Source organism: Teleopsis dalmanni, chromosome 2 (genome assembly GCF_002237135.1).
Source record: "Teleopsis dalmanni isolate 2A chromosome 2, ASM223713v2, whole genome shotgun sequence".
NCBI lineage: Eukaryota > Metazoa > Arthropoda > Insecta > Diptera > Diopsidae > Teleopsis > Teleopsis dalmanni.
In genome coordinates, this window is record NC_051847.1 from 222,738,683 (window position 1) to 222,758,326 (window position 19,644).

At 31.2% G+C, this 19,644-nt stretch overlaps 2 protein-coding genes across 2 annotated transcripts in view; both read right to left on the reverse strand.

The window, feature by feature from the left end:
* LOC119676814 (GATA zinc finger domain-containing protein 10-like) overlaps window positions 1–19,644 on the reverse strand; it is a 148,619-nt gene that overhangs the window by 77,437 nt on the left and 51,538 nt on the right. The gene's annotated exons all lie outside the window — the stretch shown is intronic.
* LOC119682752 lies at window positions 10,166–11,379 on the reverse strand. Its single transcript, XM_038096255.1, has 2 exons — window positions 11,285–11,379; window positions 10,166–11,220 (listed from the first exon to the last, which is right to left on the reverse strand). Exons 1-2 carry the CDS (start codon window positions 11,327–11,329, stop codon window positions 10,240–10,242), a joined length of 1,026 nt encoding a protein of 341 aa, XP_037952183.1. The 5' UTR covers window positions 11,330–11,379; the 3' UTR covers window positions 10,166–10,239.

Below are 19,644 nucleotides of genomic sequence, written 5' to 3' on the forward strand. Positions count from 1 at the left end.
CCACAAAAGTAACCACTAATCACTTCAAATGTGTTGCCACGCTTTTCAGCACAAAAGTTCCTTCAATTTGGACACTCGATGAATTTGATGGCAGCAACCGCAAAGCAGGCGTCATCATTAATTACCAAATCGCCAGTGATGGAGGCAAATTTTCGATGTACGAGTTCACTTGAAAAAAACTCGGTTATTGCATACAACAGTGGTTGAGTCGTTGAGGCAACGTCGACCTGAAAAGCTTAAAAGTGTACAAAGTAAAACGAAACGAATCGAATATAATGAAATTGTAATTAAGAATGCTCCAATAAAGAGAAAAATGTCTTTAGGGTCACTACAGATTCCCGAAGACTCTGCCAATTTCGTGCTACACGCATTATTGAAATTTCATTCCGTAACTTTTTCGTTCATCTTATTTTTTTCATTAAGGTGCGGTCAATATAGTTTACGATTACATGTTATTATTGAATTTTATTTAATGTTCTCCTCTTTGAGATTTTACGTTTCAGATACTCTACTTAAATCATTTAGAAGATACAAGTCATGTTTCGGTTCCATTGTTCTGACTACTCTGACTGTTCTGACTTGCGGTTGTCGTTCGTTCCATGCACTCAGTATGGAGTTCAAAAGTTTAATTACCATTTCAGCAAAAGAATTTCATTTAATCTGCCTTTTTGCGTATCTTGCTTAGCTGCTCTTTTGTTATTTTTATTAGTATTGTTTGTATCTATGAAGTACATTAACAATAATAACAACAACAACAACTCAACACCAAACACCCTAAATTGTTCTTATTGTGGAGAATTCTGTAGTTTGCTGTTATTGCTGTTGTTTGTTGAATGTTTTTACTATTTTTGTTGTTGTTTTCGTTGTAGTATTTGATGAGCTTAATTGAATGAGCTGAAAGAATTTATCTAAAGTTTAGTGAAATTTTAAAAATATCTCAGCTATGTGAGCTGCACTTAAACTTAACTGCTTAGCAAAATTTCGAACTACTTCTGAACAAAGCAAAAAGTTGAACTTAACTCATTGAAGCGAATGTAGGAAGAGGAAGTTTGGCATTTAAAATTGATGTTCTTCTTCCATTAGTTTAATTTGGTCATTTTTTGGAATCATTTTTAATGATTTATAGCCAGTTTTAATTTTGTTAATATTATATAAACATTGTACTAAGTACACGACCATGAGTACTATCTATGCATAAAATGGGTAATAAACATATGTAAGTAAAATATCGTATACAGACATGAATAATATTATTAAATGTTTTTTCTAATAATTCTATTTAATGTTTGTAAATCTTTTTACTATAATGAAACATATTATTAATTCCAATATACTCAATTGTGATGATCAAAATCAATGATTGATCAGATTGATTTATTTCTGCCAATATAATATTTGTCACTAATAGTTAAATAGATACCAGTAACATCTCAACTCAAAAAGTTTGACTGTTGCAGTATCACAGTGAAATATTAAACTAGGCTCTATGAATATTAGATAGAGGAGCAACTCTATTTCGGATCGAAAAATCGCTGTAGATAATGTCTTTAATGCACTTATTGAGATATCGGATTGACAGTTAAAAATGGGTGTTTATAGTAGATAGATGTCTATTAGTCTTGTGGGTATAAAGTAATAACATGACAGATGATATATGTAGATTTTTTTCTTCCACTCCCAATCTACAACTGTAACTAATTTTTTTTGACTGTTGTAAGGCATATTTAAAGGCAAAAGATAAGTCATTCTACATGAGAGATACTGAAATCTTGCAGAATCTTCAAAATAATTATATTACTTTTGAAGAAGACTATTTTGATGAATAACAAACAGTTTTATTTTATTGGTTTTCCTATAAACTTATCAGATGTGTTAATCACTTTTTCAGCAATGCTTAATTAACGCATTCATTTTGATTTATTGATATAGACGCTACTAACGATATACTCCAATATCTGATAATGCATCCTATGAAAATGTTATTATGTTATGAGGTTATTTTGAATGAATATAACCATTTAATAAGTTTCTATTCTTAATATTTGTGATAAAATCTCTTTGTTCTAACAATTTAAGATCATAAAAAAAATATGTATAACTTATTTATAATTGAGCTAAAGTAAAAATATTTAATTTTGTGAATTTAAAACTTTTTAATAGATAAAATTAAATAATAAAAAATAGTTATTTTCATTAAAATTAACGTTCAAAAATGGCCATTCGTGCCATTAATGACACTTTAAAAACAATAATAACTGAATTAGCAACAGGGATGATATATATTAATCTCAATGAACTTTATATTTATTAACATTCATACTACCAAAGTAACTGTAGCGGTGAAAAATAAAAGAAAGATACACGTAATTTGTTATTATTTTAGGGCATTATATATTGTTTTGGGAATAAATTAAAAATTTAAACATAAACATATCCTTCAGATTGAATTTCTTAATTTAATATTAGTAATATTTTTTTAAAACGTCAGAAATATTGCAATAATTCTTAATAATTTCCTGATATACACATGTATGTATGTATGAAATCGGCATACTCAATAATTTAGGGACAACTACTTAAGGGCACTGCCAATCAATTACCGAAATATGACCCAAAGTCCATTGAAGCGAAAAGGTCTTTGTTGCAGTTAAGCAAGGCGACTAGAAGGCGGCAAAGGTAACCCAAAATCAACTAAACAACAACAACATCCGATCGCTCTTCGCTGTTTTATCACTTCAGTCTTAATTTTTTTCTTTTTATTTTTAATCCAGTGTGACCCACAACACAATGAAACCAACAATAACCAAAGTACAAACAAAAAGATTAAATAAAATGGCACAAAATAAAATAAAATAATTTTTTTTCTATGACGCAGACTTGAATTTGTTATTCCTGGACAAATAAACATTTCAGTGTTTATGGTAAGAATAGTGTAGGCCAATTCAAGTAATACCCCAGCAGACCAGACCAAACCAGTCCAGACGGACAATTTAACTTCAAACACTACAAATCAAAAATCAGGAAGACAGGCAATCAACCAATCGGCCATTGAAGCATTCGGGCAAACAGTCTGTCAGCTGAACAATATAAATTGATTAATAGATGCAAATGATTGAAACGCCGTCTAAACGCAACAAAACCAATTTATACAGCATACATCAACATCAACGGCAACGGCAATGGCAACATCATCGTCATCATCATTAAAGGTCATACGGCTAGTCAGGCAAGCATAGAAACTAATCCACACACACACACACACACATTCACATTGACGTGTATTAAAGCTGTAGGAGTTGAACTGTTGGTACGAGTACGAAAAAATATGTTGCGTGAGGAATGCGGCCTAGACTGTATTGAAATGGTATTTTATTCAATGAGTCGAGTATAGAACAATTCTTCTTCTTCTTTACTCTGTTCATGTATATTATATGTATTTGTTGTTGTTGTAGATAAATTGTGCTTTCAACACATAAAAGTGCACAATATTGCAATGTGCTAACGATTGCTCACTAGTTTAGAGCAATAATGCGGACCATAAAGTGCGACTCTGAGTGCGCTTTCAATTTCCAATCAATTTAATTTGCATTTGCCAACATTTTTATTGTACGAAATGCTTGCTTGCTTGCTACATTTGTTGATGCAGTCTCTGCTACAGTCGGCGTCGGTGCAAATTGTTTTTGCATTGTGCTAACTTGCATTTTATTGGCATTTGTTTTACTGTTTTTATTGTACTGTTTATTGACATAACATTACAACGTAAAAGAAGTTCTGTTGCTAATTTTACAGTTGTGGGCGTTTATTTTCGTACTGTACTGTATTTATTCCTCAGTAATAAGTAAGCTACCAAAAACGTTGACATTGATATCGCACATGATGTTGCTATAATTGTTTGAACCGTTATATGTAAATATGTAACAAATATGTAACTTAGCATTTTTGGTTGTAATTATTGTTTGCTTTCAGCGCTACTGATTGTTCTTTTTCTTACATTGTTTTTAAAGCACTCTTTCGCTGGGCTCTTAAGCCCAGAAATGCATAGTTGAATAGAGTTGAACGTGTGTGCGCAATTATAGCCAAGTGTTTTCATTTCATTTTTATGTTTAACGTTTCTTTTCTGCAATTTTTTGATGATTGCTTTATGTCGCTTTATTCTCATGATTTTCTGTTTACAATTTTTTTTATATTATATTGTGTTGCGTTACAGTTTAATTGATTTTGGCTCTCCTCTCGAAAATGCTATGCAGGCTTTAGGCAGCAATTTGTTGTTTTAAGTTTTACTGCAGTATCAATCAATGCTTCGTTGCTTCGTTGTGGGTCTCCTGCACGTATGCATGTGTATGTGTGCATATACATTTCTTTTATGTATTTGCAATTAATCTCGAAGTGTTTGTCTGTTGCCACTGTTCCGCTACTTCTTTAATGTTTTACCGTTTTTTATTGACGTTTCGCGTCACGTTGAAAGGCTCTGGGAATTGTTTGCTTATTTCTTTGCGATTCTTTTTTTACATTTAAAATGTAAGACGAATACATGTGTATATATGGCTGTATGTTTGTTGTGTGCTACTGGTCTGTAAGATTTTTAAACATGGCCAACACAGTTTCAATGCCGTTTTTACGCATTTTTTTTATTGACAGAAAAAAGAGAAAAAACGTGTGGCATTATTTGCAGTAATTAAATGGAAGATGTGTATTTTTTTTAATTGATTGCGTATCTGCGAAGTCAGCACTACGAAGGTGTTGAAATAAATATTATTATTCAATTAAACGTGTGACATCAAAGAATTTAATCAGTCAAAACGTAAAATCTGTAATATAAAGAAATTTATTACAGAAAAATTTTATAAAGAATTACATGACATAAGTTGTAAAAAAAAATAAAATAATTAAATTACAATTAAAATTCTCTACAAATTTATCTATATACAAAAAATGCTGCAGTTTCAGAAAAAAAATGAAGTTAAAAATTACTAACAATTTCTGTAGACTCTGCTCTTATTAATATATCAATCAATATATTGATCTTCAAATTAATTATTTAGCCTAAAAAATGACTTCTAAATTATAAAGAAAAAAAACGGTAAAACTGCAAATAAAATACAAACAAAAGCATTGGAAACAAAAATTTCACTTTTATCTGAAATCTTTACATTTTTCATTTCATCTGTCTCCGACAAACAAAATAATGCCAACCCACATTCTTAAGTAAAATAAACACAACCGTGGCGCAATTGCATCAATTACAATAACAAAAGCATGACAAAACGATGGCACAGATACGAAGATCTACTTACAACGTACTTAACGGCAAAGTAAGCAGGATGATAATTCTTTTTTGTTTTGTTTTTTTTTAATGTTTTTTTTTCATTTTCCTCACTTCTTAGTTTAAACTATGCACTTCAAATGAAAGCAGTACAAGGTAGTGTGAAAAAAAAAAAAAAAACAAATTAAAAAAACACAAATATTACAAAATGAAAATATAATTGTATAAAAACAAAGAAGTTTATTATTATGTGATAATTGAAACTGCACAATACAATTACACAAACTACACCAATCAACAACACAATCACAAAAACAATAATAACAACAAATAGAATTTAAGGCAATTTGCTTTTTGCTTTAAGGCGAATTTATAAGAAACTTAAAGTGCCTTTACGACATTTTGTGGGCTGTACACATGAGAAGCTAATAAGTTTCCATATTAATTTAAGCTTTGCTATGTTATTTGGTATATGTAATATTTTCATGGTAATTTACATCTTGTGATATATGCATTAATACAAATTCTCTATATGTCTACATACTTGGATTAGTTAAATATGTAACAATAATTATATTAAGGTGTCAAGAAGGTGTACACATAAAAAGTCTCACTAGCTGTATGTATAAAATATTATCTGCTATCTATTCATAATAAATAAATATATCAAGATTAAAAGTAGCTGATGCGTTGATTGATATTAAAAGTCTCAATTTTTGTGCCGATAACATTAATAATTTATCAATAATATCTAAATATTTCGAGGTAAAGATAAACTAATATTAACTTTGTATAATCTAACATTAAATTTTTTCTATAAACCCAAACAGACCAACGAAAATTGTAGGGGTAAACTTCTTTAACAAATACAAGGAAATAATACTTGCTGTCTTTACAATTAAATCACTTTAATATTGAGAAGAACTAATTTCAAAAGAAGACAAAAATTAAATGAAATTAAAACACAATCAAATGAAACTTAAAACAATAATAAAAACAACAACAGCTGTTAGAATACAAAGAAATAAGTAAATTAATGTAAAGAAATAAATGCGAGGAAAGAGTAGCCAAAATGTTTGAAAATTAAATACAACAGCAACAACAACAACCAAATTATATACGTTTTAAATTGCCTTACTAAATGCAGCAATATGAAATGTTGTTGCAAGTGCAACTACATAACAGAAAGTTACAACAACAACAAAGCAACAGCTACAGGAATAATTGCAATCAAAATCAAGAGGCCAAGCCAAGAAGGGCGGCGAAGCATAAGCACCACGTTTGTTCTAGTTATCTAGCAAATGTCGCTTCTTACAACAAGTAACAAATCTGTCCTGTTGTTGGCAAATATACAATATGTTTTAACTAAAGCAGTACCAACAATTTCGCAACCATTGCATAGCAACAAATTTGCAGTGCAACAATAACAATACTGTAGTAGCAGCAGCTTGAAAGTTCGCCACAATAATTTAAATGAGAAAAAAATTGCAAACGCAAAATAAAAAAAATATATAAAAGTAATATCAAACAAATAATTTGTTATTTTTAAAAAATACATTAGAGGGGAGCGTGTGGGGGTGTGTTGCCGAGCTCTAGTCGCTTTCAACCGAACTTGCTATACAATTTTTGGAGTGCCACATGGTTGTTAGCGGTTTAAGCATTTTTTGTTTTTGTTAGCTAAACTAACGAAGGCTGTTGCTAGTTTGCTTCCTTTTCCACAGTGGCACTGTGTTGTTTTTGTTGTCTTGGTTTCCCATTTAGTGTTGTTCTTGATTTTAGGAATATTGGTAGTTGCTGTTTTATTTTTTCTTTTGCTAATATTTAACTCAGTTCTATTCTTAATACTCGTATTATATGTTGATGTTGTTGTTGCCTTAGTGTTACTTTCGTTGATGATAATAATGATGATGATGAAGAGCACCATGTTGAAAGCAGTCAGCCAACTTTACTGTTAAATAGACAAAGTTACGCACACACATAAACACGTAAAAAGTTTAGCATTTCATTGTTGGAGGAGTTGGCAGCAACAAGATTGCAAAAAAATATATAAAAAATTATAAAAAATAAAAATATAAAAAATTTTTTAAAAAAAATATGACAAAAGTTCTGAAAAAAAAAATATTAATTGAAAAATTTCCCTTAAAAGGTTTTGCTGTTAACTGAAAGCGAAAAAAACTTTTTTATTTGTTTAAAATTCAAATTAGAATTTTATATTTTTCCATTTCTTCTTCACCATATTTTATTTTATTTGGAAGCTGCTGTTCAGTGGGTTATAAAAATAATTGCTTTCGATTACCTTTCATCGGTGCAAAGAGGTGTTCGGTGGAAGAGGTAAGATCTTTAAAGGATTTGGTACTTCTAAGCAATTAAAAACAAGTAAGAATATTTATTCAATTTTAAAAAATTAAAATAATTTAATTTAGAATTCATAAAAAAGTCATTGATATTTTTCACAGCAAATTTATGCTGAATTAATGAAGAAATGTGATTGCCTTATCATCTCAATTATTTCAGAAATTTCTTATTTTCCTATAAGTGCATAAACATCTACGCTTAATTTTTGTATATTTTTGTTCTATAGAATGTATTTTAATAATATTTACCGGTATGTTTGCGATAGGTAAATTCTTTTTGTTTATTATTACTTGTAAAATGAAATAACACCGAAAATATTATCTCTTCTTCAAAGTCCTAACTAGAAGGGAGTATTTAAACTCTTATCTCTGATTGTATGTATATACATGTGTACTTTAAATAACTCATGTGTTCGGTGAGTTTAAATTCTAAACGATATTCGGTTTAATTTTAGTTTATTAACAACTATTATTATTATTGAAGAGAAGGGATAGAGCAATGCGACCGAAAAGATCTATTGTACCCCTTACTTGAATTAGAGTGTTTCTCCTAGTCCGCTTTCTTAAATGAAAGACAATATAGAACCTATCTTTCCTAGTCTTGGATCCTTGTGCATTATTGCCGGGCACTTCCCAAGCACTTCATATGCAGTTTCTCTCTCTTCACTACAGTATCTGCACTTTGAGTTAGATTGAATTCCTAACTTCGATTGGCGATTATTCAACCTACAGTGACCGGTCAACTAACTCTGGTAAACCTCTACTTTTTGTTGAAGAAAAAGAAGATCTCGAAGTATCAATCATAAAATCAGAATTCACCAAAATTGGCAAGAAATCTATTGTAAAGCAACCGGCGCACATCAAATCCTTAGCTAAAAAATCAACTTGTACGAACAGCTCAGATAGCTCAACTGATAAGTCAGTATATAGAAAGTGCAATTACTAAATAATTCTCAAATGAAAACTTGTTCTTATTACAAGATAATTTGTTCAAGTAAGTATTAGCTTATGTCTAGCTTTTTGTACATATAATTAGCTATTTTTGTAATAGTCTGTAGTGTGATCCACAATCGTCCTCATTAAAGCATTTCCTCCTCTCAAGAGTCTTCGCGTTAAATCAATATTAAGTCATTGTTTTTTTTAATTGTTGAATTTCGATCGAAGTTGTGATTAAGTCATCGTTAGTGATATGTAAATCTAAACACGGTAATTATTAACCTACAGTTTAGCACTCTTATAATTAGTGATAGTCAAACAGTATAATTACTAATTTGTCTTCAATGAAAAGTAATAAGTATTAATTATTAAGCTGTAGCTAAGAGCTATAATTTGATAACGTGTTAATGATATAATTAATTATATAATCGGTGTAGTACAACCAAATAATTGTATTGTAATTAACAAAAAGAAACATAAAACAATTTAAAAATATTCCAATAACTTAATTAACAATAAAAAATTTGAAAGGCGTTTCGTGCATGAAAACCACAGAAATATATTAAACCAACCAAAATTCATATTAATCCCATAAATACTAACAGAAAAGCTTCCCTCCCACACCATTATTAGTAGAGTGCAAATTTATTATCGATAAATAATCGATATATAGATAAAACCATACCAAGTTTAATTTCTTCTTCAACGTAGAACTAAATTTAAGTTTTTCTGCAATGCAATGCAATGTTTCTTACTGAAACAGGTTTTCAAAAATGTTCTACATAAACCGCATATACCCTTGTGTTTAGCTAATATTATATATATATACCTACATATATAACTTTCTACTCAAATATGATATACAAAAACTTTTTACATAAACCTTTTAATACGACTAATATTACGTTAAGTATTCAAAATTTGCTTACATATACAAAAAAAATATAATGAGCTTATTTGAAACTTCATAAATTAAATTAAAAAGTTATTAATGATAAAATTAATGATATTGAAATTTAAGAAACTCATTCTGAAGTTTTTAGAAGTTGGATATGGCCTTACTTTAACAGGAATATTTATGAATTGAGTGGATTAAATAAAATACTAAGAATATCTAAGCAAAAAACTAAATTTCAATTAAAATATTTCTCAATATTACTGATATTGAATGGAAAATATTAAGACTACTCTCCTACACACCAATACTGCCTAAATAAAACATATTGAAAATAATAGGATATGTAGCTAAATAGAGTACTGAAAGTCTTATACCTATATTACTGTCTTCAAAGAAAAGTTTTATTATTCATATTAACACATCTGCTTTTTATTCAGTAATCACACAACTTAGTTTAAACATGCTGGAGACCTACTTTCTAGTGGATCTTAGTCAGTCACACGACCTGACTAGATTCGAACAGATTTTAAATTTTCCGGAATTAATAGTACATGCAGTTAACACACTTTCTGGAATCAACATAATAACCTAACCTAACACTGGCAATTTCCAAAAAAATAAATAAAATAATTATAATTATATTGTAAGGGAATACCATAACACATATACATTTGAAGACCTTCTACTGATGCAGCATTCTCAAGCTTTATTTATAATTTTTATTTTATTTATTACAATTATAAATAAATTCAATTACATTGAAGTCTAAGGTACTGTCAGCAATACTTCTACTTTCGTTTTATATCTCTATTTATCCTGGTTTGATTTACCGGTTTCATGAAATCGTAATCTTCTTTGCTGTCATCCACAAAGGCAATGCAAGTCGTAAGTTCTGTAACAGTTGCAATAGTATCTGGAATTGTAGCAGCAAAGTCCTTTCCGCAATTCACTGACTTTAAGGCTGCATCGGGAAGTTCGTTTTGAAGTGCATCCATAGCATGCGTAGCAGTGGTATAAGCTTCCCTTATGTTTCTCAAAATTTTAAATACATTCAATATTATTGTCGTGATCTTGCCAACTAATGACTGTTTACCAGCTACTTTTCTATATACGTCAGCCAAGTTGTAAACATTTTTCCGAATGGTTAAGACCGTATTTACAGTCTGAGTTTGTACCTTCAAAATAAGTTTGCTGGTGTAGCTATAACAATCAATGCCATCATATATATTATGCAATGAAGTATTCAATTGTGGTATATGTGAATACGTGCAATAAGCAGCACGCGATACGCGCACTGCAACTTTGAAGACCACGCCCAATGCTTTGTAGATGTAAGTAACAATTTTTGGCTTATTGAGTTTGAGCAACTGACTCTCAATGGTGATAGCTCGTTTAACTAATTCATCAATGCTTGTTTGCGCTTCCTCTAAGGTATCTTCTAAAATGCTTTGCAGATCTGACATTTCTTTTTGTTCCTCAAGTGTTGAGAAGTATGTGGATTCACCTATAAGTTCTTCTACAGTCGGCAAGCTAGTATCATAGCCCATAGTTTCTCCATCAGACTCGAAAAAGCTTGCAAAGTATTCATTGAAAGTTGCATCGTAAAGTTCCTCCATATTTGTATCATCTGTTCCCATGCTTACAATGTAATCATATTGTGATTGTAAGTCATTGAAAAGTGGGCGAAGTGCATTAATTTCTTCTGGTGTCAAGTCTTTCGCATTATCCAAAATACCTGTAATTTCCTTATAGGCGACAACCTCGTGCAACTGAATTTATAAAAGATAAGAAAAATTTTTCCAAATTCAATACAGGGGAATAGAAGATACTCACACTGAATGCAACGGAAATTAGACAAATTATCGAATATACTTTCATTTTTAAATAAATTTAATTAAAATCAAGAAATGCTATTATGTTTAGGACGTATTGAGTAACAAATTTAAACTAATTTTAGTCATTTGGTGGTAAGTTTCGCTTAACTGTTTTCTTATCAATAGTTGATTAGGTTTAAATAGCTAATCTATTGTGTTTCGTTTTGTAAATGAACTGAAAATATTTTATCTTTCGCTTAAGTTTTAATAAATAATAGTGCGATTAAGCTAATATTTACGGAAATATCAAAGTATTTATTAATAATCGAATTCGCTTATCTTTTTGCGCTACACTCTGCAAAGAGGAACTAGCAACTAACTAAGTTGCTTAGAAGCATATAAGACCTGTATTTATATTATTAGTAATATCAAATACATATTTTTTGTCATTGTAGAATAAACCAACACTGGCATATTCTATTTATTTCTAAGTATGGATTTATAGTTTTACGAGTTTTTATTTGAATTAAGAATGAAAAATTTAGTTATAATTGCCTGTCTAGTATTTTTCGTTCTTGATAATCAGAGTCGAATTTTAATATATGTTTTTATATTGATCCATCTTCTATGTATTTCATTTCTGGATTATTTTCTATCTCTATTATATGACCGAAATGTGACGACAGAGGTTAATAACAAATATAATATATATGTGCACCTTGAATTTGAAAAGTATTTAAAATGCTAATGAGGTTTAAGTTGCTTTTAGTCATATATAATTCAAAATTTGTTTGAAATAATAAGAAAAATAAATTAGAAATCAGTATTGTATAAGACAATGACTATAATTTATATGCTTTATGTATTGATATTGGTAAATGTATTCCCACGCTTTCCCTGATGAGTGTGGCATGGGTGTATTCCTTGGTCTAAATACTGAAGAAAATAAATGTAAGATTGTGATACATTTATTTCGCTGTTATACTAAAATACAGTAGAATAGATTATAGCAAAGGTAGTAGAATATGCTAGATGGGGGAATAGAATAGAATAAGTATATAGGTATTATCACCTATAATAGTTTAAGGTTCAAGTAGTAACATGACAAATAGGAAATGATTGGCTCTTTGTTGTTTAGTCTATAGCAAATTATATTCGTTAAAAAAACAACATAAAAAATATATGAGAATATATGAGAAATTAAACATTACCCATATTCAACATATTATTTTAATATTAAATATATTTCACTAATATTTAAATATTGAAAATTTTCTTGTTGACAAACAAAAATATTTACTACCTTCAAACTTGATTAAGGTCTACTTCAGAAATTTGTTTTCTAAAATGCATTCTGTTTTTATCATAGCAACCAATAATTAAATTTTAACAACATATCTACACTTTCAAACCAGTAACCATTACAAATTCAGATTTTAGATATAAGAAGCACAATTCTTTAATCATTAGTTGGGTCTTGTGTTCTCTTATTCAAAAATAATTACTTTTTTAATGTGATGAACTTAAATTTTTCTATGAGTTTTCATTAAATTTAATGAATGAATATATTCAAACGAAATTAAATTTTTAATGTCCTCAAAACTTATTGCAAAGAATCCTGCTTGATATCTAAGCGGTCCTTAAATTTATAGCCGAAACGTTGCATAAAAGCAGGATGCACAAATTTTCAAATTATAATCCCAACTAGTCCACAGTGTCATAACTTACCAACTTTATGACTGCAGTTTTTGGTAACTCACGCTATTGTCTCATATTAAACATAAAACATAAACAGAAATATCCCAGCTGAGCACCAATGGAGCAGTGTAAAAAACTACAATGACATCCGGAGATAACTTCTTTTTCATACTTGCAACGATGGAGTTTTGAGCCACAGCTACACACATCCATGCGGACATCTATGCAGATGTAGCTAAACTAGAGCAACAGGATATATAAAAGCGCTTAATTGGCATTATTGCAAATTACAGAATGCAGTGTCGTCTTTCCTTTTATGACACCGCGAACTGACATGCAAACGTAGCACTTCATTTAAAAGGACATTAATGCGTATATCTCATTTGTTTTCAACTAATTTACGCTGGCTTCCTTCGTCGGCAGTTCGGTGGGTTGACGGCTTGGGTTAGACACTCACTTATTTTCATAAAATCTGAATATGATATGAATATGTATGTAAGTAACTGCATGGAAGACAGTGCCGCCACCACTCACACACTTGAGCTTGTATAATTAATGAATTGCCACTTCAGCTTAATGACCCTGTAGCACTCGAGCACTGTGCACTTTGTGAGCTCTTTCATTCATTCATAATAATAAATAATAAATCTCCACCTAAGTCAGTTAAAACATGTTGAGGGCCTCTATGCAGAAGAGTACGTAGTGAATCGTACATACGTAGGAGTACGGATGAGAATCCGAGTACGGGTGCGGATATGAATACGAATGCGAGTGTGTTAATATGCAGAGTATGAGATATTTAGCTCTGATGAGTGCAACAGCTATAACATTAGCTCCAGATCCAACAGCAGCATTCGCAGCATCGACGTCAGCAACAACAACAATCAGCAACGTATCCGGCAGATATAAAATTGCTTTATGCCTTATTTGTAGCTCTGCTACTTTGCTGTCGGTAGTTTCTTCTCCATGCATATCCGTCTGTGTCTCTTGCACTATGCACAACGACAGCAGAGTTCTATGGCTTTGTTCTGCTGCTGTTATTGTAGGTGCTGTCTTTTTTGTAGAATGCCAACCGCACCATGGGGCGTAAATAATGGGCGGCAACGTTTGTTATAGAGCAAAGAATTATAATACGAAAAATTACCCGCGGCTTAATTTTAATAAATTTAAAAACAAAACACAAAAAGAAAATAAATAACAGTGCACGAAATGAGAAACAATAATAACAATAATAATAATAAAAAATCAAGATAATAGAAAGTTTCACAGTTAAGTTTAGAGGGGGGCTTTACAAAGTCCGTGATTTATCTATTAAAGTATCTTAAAACAGAAATTAAAAAAAAAAAACATTAAAACAAATATACTTAGCATTTCTGGAGAACAGAAAGGTACAAAGAATGTTTTTCTGATTGAAAATGGTTTATTTATCGTGGCACTCAATTTATTTACACACTCAATAAAGTCTTTACTTCCAGTCCCGGCTACATTTTGAAGCAATTCGCATCAGCACCAATGCAACAGACTTCGTCTTATGGACGCTTATGCCGTAACGCATTTGCCGCATATACGAGTGCAGAGTTTGTGAATTATTTGTACTCTTCACTTACTTTGCTGGTACTTGTTTTATCATCCGTTTTTTGTGCCCTTTAGCGGTGTCTATGTCGGTGTCGATCTTGTTATTATTGTTTTTATTGTTGCCCTGTCTTTGTTTACTCAACATGTTCAATTATATGAATGTGCAACTAACAAGACTGCTTTATGCAGTGTGTCCATACTCACAGCTGTAGCTTCATTTTGAGTACCTAGTACTTTGGATTCGCATCCGTAGCGTGTTAACTTCATTGTTGTACAAACAAATAACATGTCATGTATTATACCTCTTCACTCACCCCCACATATTTACTGCATTCATTTTTCTATCTGTCGGTCGGTCTATACGCCTGTCCATTTGCTGCGCGCATTGGAAAATATTGCAAGCACACATTATTACATCTGAAAAATATGTTGCCATATATCCAACAACAGCCAAATCATCAACATCGTCATCATCGTCATCATCGTCGTTGTCGAATTACCACTGCTACATACACACAACCGTGGCACATATCCAGCATCAATTCCAGCACTATCGTTTGGCCACCAAAATGCATAGCAATTTAGCACTTATGACAGCACAATGATTTGTGTGAAATTTAGAAAATTTTCACTTACGTACAAACGCACATATCTATCCACGTCCACATACACTCTTCATCCACATCCATAGCCACATCCATTTACTTCCACATCCATTACCATCTCCATTACTTCCATTTATTTACTTTATTCATTTTGTTTCAGAGAAACGGAGAGACGGAGTGCACGTTTGAAAAGGGTGTAGCGCAACACACCGGAAAGTGATCATTCAATTTAAGTCCGCGCATACTTCGTGGAGCTTCGTTCTTATGCATGGAGTGCAAATTTTCGACATAGTTTGTTAGTTGCTCCTCTTATTAAATGTAAAGTTGACAAATGGTTCCACTAGAAATGCTTGCTTCGTTTAGGTTGAAAACAAAAGTACGGTAAGGGAACAAATGTTATTAAGTCTATAGTGCATATCAAAATTTGAGTTAGTGGTCAAAAGTTTTTATGTATTGAATGAAAGCATAAAAGCTGAGAACAAGAATCTATTAGGTGCTATTAAATCAGTTAATTGAGCAATTCTATTATATATAAAACTAAGTGATAACAGAGAAGAGGATGACAAAAGAATTAGCAACTGAAGACACAATTCGAACCGTTCATATTTATATGTAATTCGTTGGCAAACTTTTCATGATACCATGACATTCCCAAAATTTAATATACAATTAATATACAATATTAACCATATATTTCAAATATATTGAAAAAGAATTATGAAAATATTCTACATCATGCCGAAGTTAAGGTAGCGAATTGTTAAGGTCCGTTAATATTGCAGTAATAATACTGGAATCAAGATTTTCTAAGTAGAATAGAAAAAAATAAAATATATATTAATTCTGGACTTTCATTGGCGCTGTGCGCTTTAATCACAATAAATATTCTCTACTAAAAATATTTAAGAGATATCGAACACTTTGAATGAAGGTTAGAAGGTCTTTCGTACAGTTTCTCGTAATATCAGACACAGATTTGCCTGATTCAGTATTTTCATTCTGAACCAGATCAAAGCATATTAAAAATAAAGCATATGCTTAGTCTTTAAGACAGAGAAAATAAGTTAAAAGAACTTAGCAGATCCATCTGCTAATGACCTCCCGACTACTTCAGCTCTATCCTTTTGAAGAGTAAATTATCTCTATATTTATAAGGAAGAACAACTTTTTTTGCTTTACGGTTGCCTAAAATGTCGCAGCAGTAGTTAAGATGTCCTTGCAAGTCAACTGCTAGTTAATACAGCATTGTCCAATTCAAGAGAGATGTGTCTTTTTGCTTATAAGGACGATTAACTTTCTTTGGGCTACAGTTATCTTAGTGCAGCATCAGTAGTTATAATTTTGTAAAACGATGTTCCTGCAATCAACCTGTTGGTTTCTTCACCTCTGGCCTATTGAAAAGAGGTATATGGCAATAAGAATGACTTACATATTTGGTTCTACAGTCTGCACCAGTTACTTTATTTTTACGTTATTTTATAGAGCAAGTTAAAATGTGCCTACAAGTAATTTGTCCGCTACATTAGCTCTAACTTAGCTCTAACTCTAACTTATATCTTTTGTGGTTGATCTACTTTTTTGTCATGCAGTTACTGTCGCAGCTGTAGACTTTATTTCATTAATATTATCAACACTTCCATGTGAATATGAAAAGTCATCGGCAGTTCGGTACCTATTTGGTATTAAATGAGTTGAGTTGAAATATAATAGTTCAGGAATTTGAACTAAAACGAATTCATATATTTTTTTTTTGTTTTATATTTTCTGTTGAAAAAATTCAATCATAACAGAAATCGAACATTTTTATGGAAAAATGCATCGAAACTCAAATTTCCTAAAGCACAAGCAAAAAGGATAATACCGAAAAGGAGTTTGAGAAGTAACATTTTAAATTATAAAGTTCATTACGATTATGGATGTGCAATTTGCTTTAGCTCATACTGTGTTGCCAGCAGTTTCAGTTGGCAACATAGATTAATATGCAATCATATTACAGCAATTTTTCCCATTCGAATTTTACACTTAAAACGCTTGAAGGCTTCATTACTGTTCCAAACGGTGGCATGTAGAGCGGTGCAGAGCAGTGAAGGAAAACTGAGATATGTCATTTCGTTGCTATATTTGGATTTGGATGCTTGCAATAATTTGCATGCACATGCAGGAACATTTTGTATTTGTTATTTCTAGCGCTTTTGCAATATAAAATGGTTAATTTAATTCTTGTGTATTGACAAGGGTGCCAGCGGCTAACTCGACATTCAGCAAATCCAATTCCTGCAACTGCAATTTCCACAATTTCATTTTACATTCATGCAGCAGTACGAGGAATCCACTTCCATCACATATTTTTTTAATATATTTTCACCACTCTTTCCCATTTTATTTATTGTGTAATTTTTTTATTTAAATGTTGACGTTATTATTGCTGCAAGAGCAATAATGGCAGCAGCAACACACCAAAATACATACATCAACAGCAAACAGCAAACAGAAAAAAACAAAAAACAAAAAACAATAGCAAGAACAGCAACAATAAATGTATTTCAACATTGCATGTATCTGAGATGTGCTTAAATTATCCATCGACACTTAAGTTCCATGCAATCGCAAAATTAAATAGAATTGAAAAAATCATAGCAATAAATAAGTAAAAAAGATTATTTCGACATAATGTTGTTGTTATTATAGTACTTGTGTTACTGTAGCTGCACTATACAACCAATCGCAACAATAATAGATACAGAATACATATTTGTCGCATTATTAACATAACAGCTGAAGAAAGTGGTCAGAATAGGCAGATGAGATACATGCAGAGAGTGCTGAAATAAATTTATAAGCACACGTATATTTTGTATTAAAACTGACACAAGCAAAATGTCGCACCATCCCGTATCACTCACCACGGGCACATCTGTGACCGGCATCTGCGACATATGCGGCAGGGTAAGCGCAGAACTTTCAATTATTTAAATTATGCCACATGAACAATACCGCAAATACGCGACACAATGTTGCGGATGATGTCTGTGTAAACAGTAACGGATTGCATTAAGGAAGGAAGTTTTATTATTATCCTTATTGATGAGACTTATTACTGTTGAACATTTCTCTTTTAAATGTTAACACCATACCGATCATTGTAGCTGTCAGAATTAATTACAGGCAATAAAATAAAGTATTCTTCCTTAAGCATTGCATACACATTCCAACCTGTTGTACAACTTGGCTTTGTTATGTGTATCGTTTTTATACAGCGACTTCGTATGTTATAGAACTAAAATCAAAAAATCAAATGATTTTAATGGAAATCAAAAGACTTTAATATTCTAGTGGTCAATATAGTGTATTATTGTACAACAAGTTTGAAGGTGTGGAGTGTACATTACAAATCAACAAAATATTTGAATTTTATGTTCTCATTACATTTTTTTATATGTGCCCGAAATGCTTTCCACTTGCTACATGAACCGCAGATAACCAAAATTATATGGATTTTATATATTATATAGTTTAAAGACAAGTACATAGGGCAAAAGCTCGTAGAGACAACTGAGTTATCACGAAAACATACTTTGGACAGAACGCTCAAGAATATCGAAGACTCGATCATCGACTCGATCATCCCATTTTACTTGTGTGAAATACACTCGTGCAAAATAGAGGAAGTTTTAAACGCAATGGCAAAGTCTATACAAAGTTCTTGACATGTTAGTGTGGGAAAATTTTATTGATGTCCTATGCTCTCACTAAAAGCAGTGATATTACTAAGACTTCCAATAGTCTTAAACACTTCTAATAGTCTTAGACACTTCTAATTGGAAAAAGAATGAATGATGTTTCCTTGACATTATAAAGTGTATAAAATATAATTTATTTGAATTGTTAATTATATATTCAATTAAAAATAAATTGTGTAGAGTTCTCCTAGGGCCATGTTATGCAGAGTGTCTCGGGCACGGCAAATTACGCTCTTTCGGGCTATGCCGAAAATGCATGTTATGCAGAGTGTCACATCAGTATTGCCAATTTTGTATTTTTACTACTTCCTGGTTGTGCCTAAATTTAAAAGGAAATTTAGATATGCTCACTTTCAATTTGCCACCAAAAATAACTCGCATGAAAAAACTCATAGAGGCTGTAATAATGTTAATTTATTATTATATTATCTTATAATAATTGTTAACAGTACTTACGCGTTTCTTTAAAATCGGAAAGTGTAATAATTATATTATTAGCGATTTATAAAAAAAATGCTGTGTTGCTTACTGCCATTTTTTCTCCAAAACGTACTAGAATTGTAGTAGTTTGCTCCTAAAAGGCGCAAATTTTGAAAATTTATTACTAAAACAACACTGTTTTGCCTTAGTGCCGGGGCACAAATACGCCGGCTCTCATGCCGGAGTTCGAACGGCCATATTGTTTTTTCTCTCACTCTCAAATTTAAAATTTGCATTGAAAACAACAACAATTGTACTCATGCCGTGCCCGAGACACTCTG

What these genes read in the sequence shown, in the direction of transcription:
- LOC119682752 (XM_038096255.1), bottom strand. Translation starts at nt 11,329, where the DNA reads ATGAAAGTATATTCGATAATTTGTCTAATTTCCGTTGCATTCAGT. An exon ending in TAATTTCCGTTGCATTCAGT is followed by an intron (nt 11,221 to 11,284) that starts GTGAGTATCTTC and finishes TTATAAATTCAG; the next exon opens with TTGCACGAGGTTGTCGCCTA.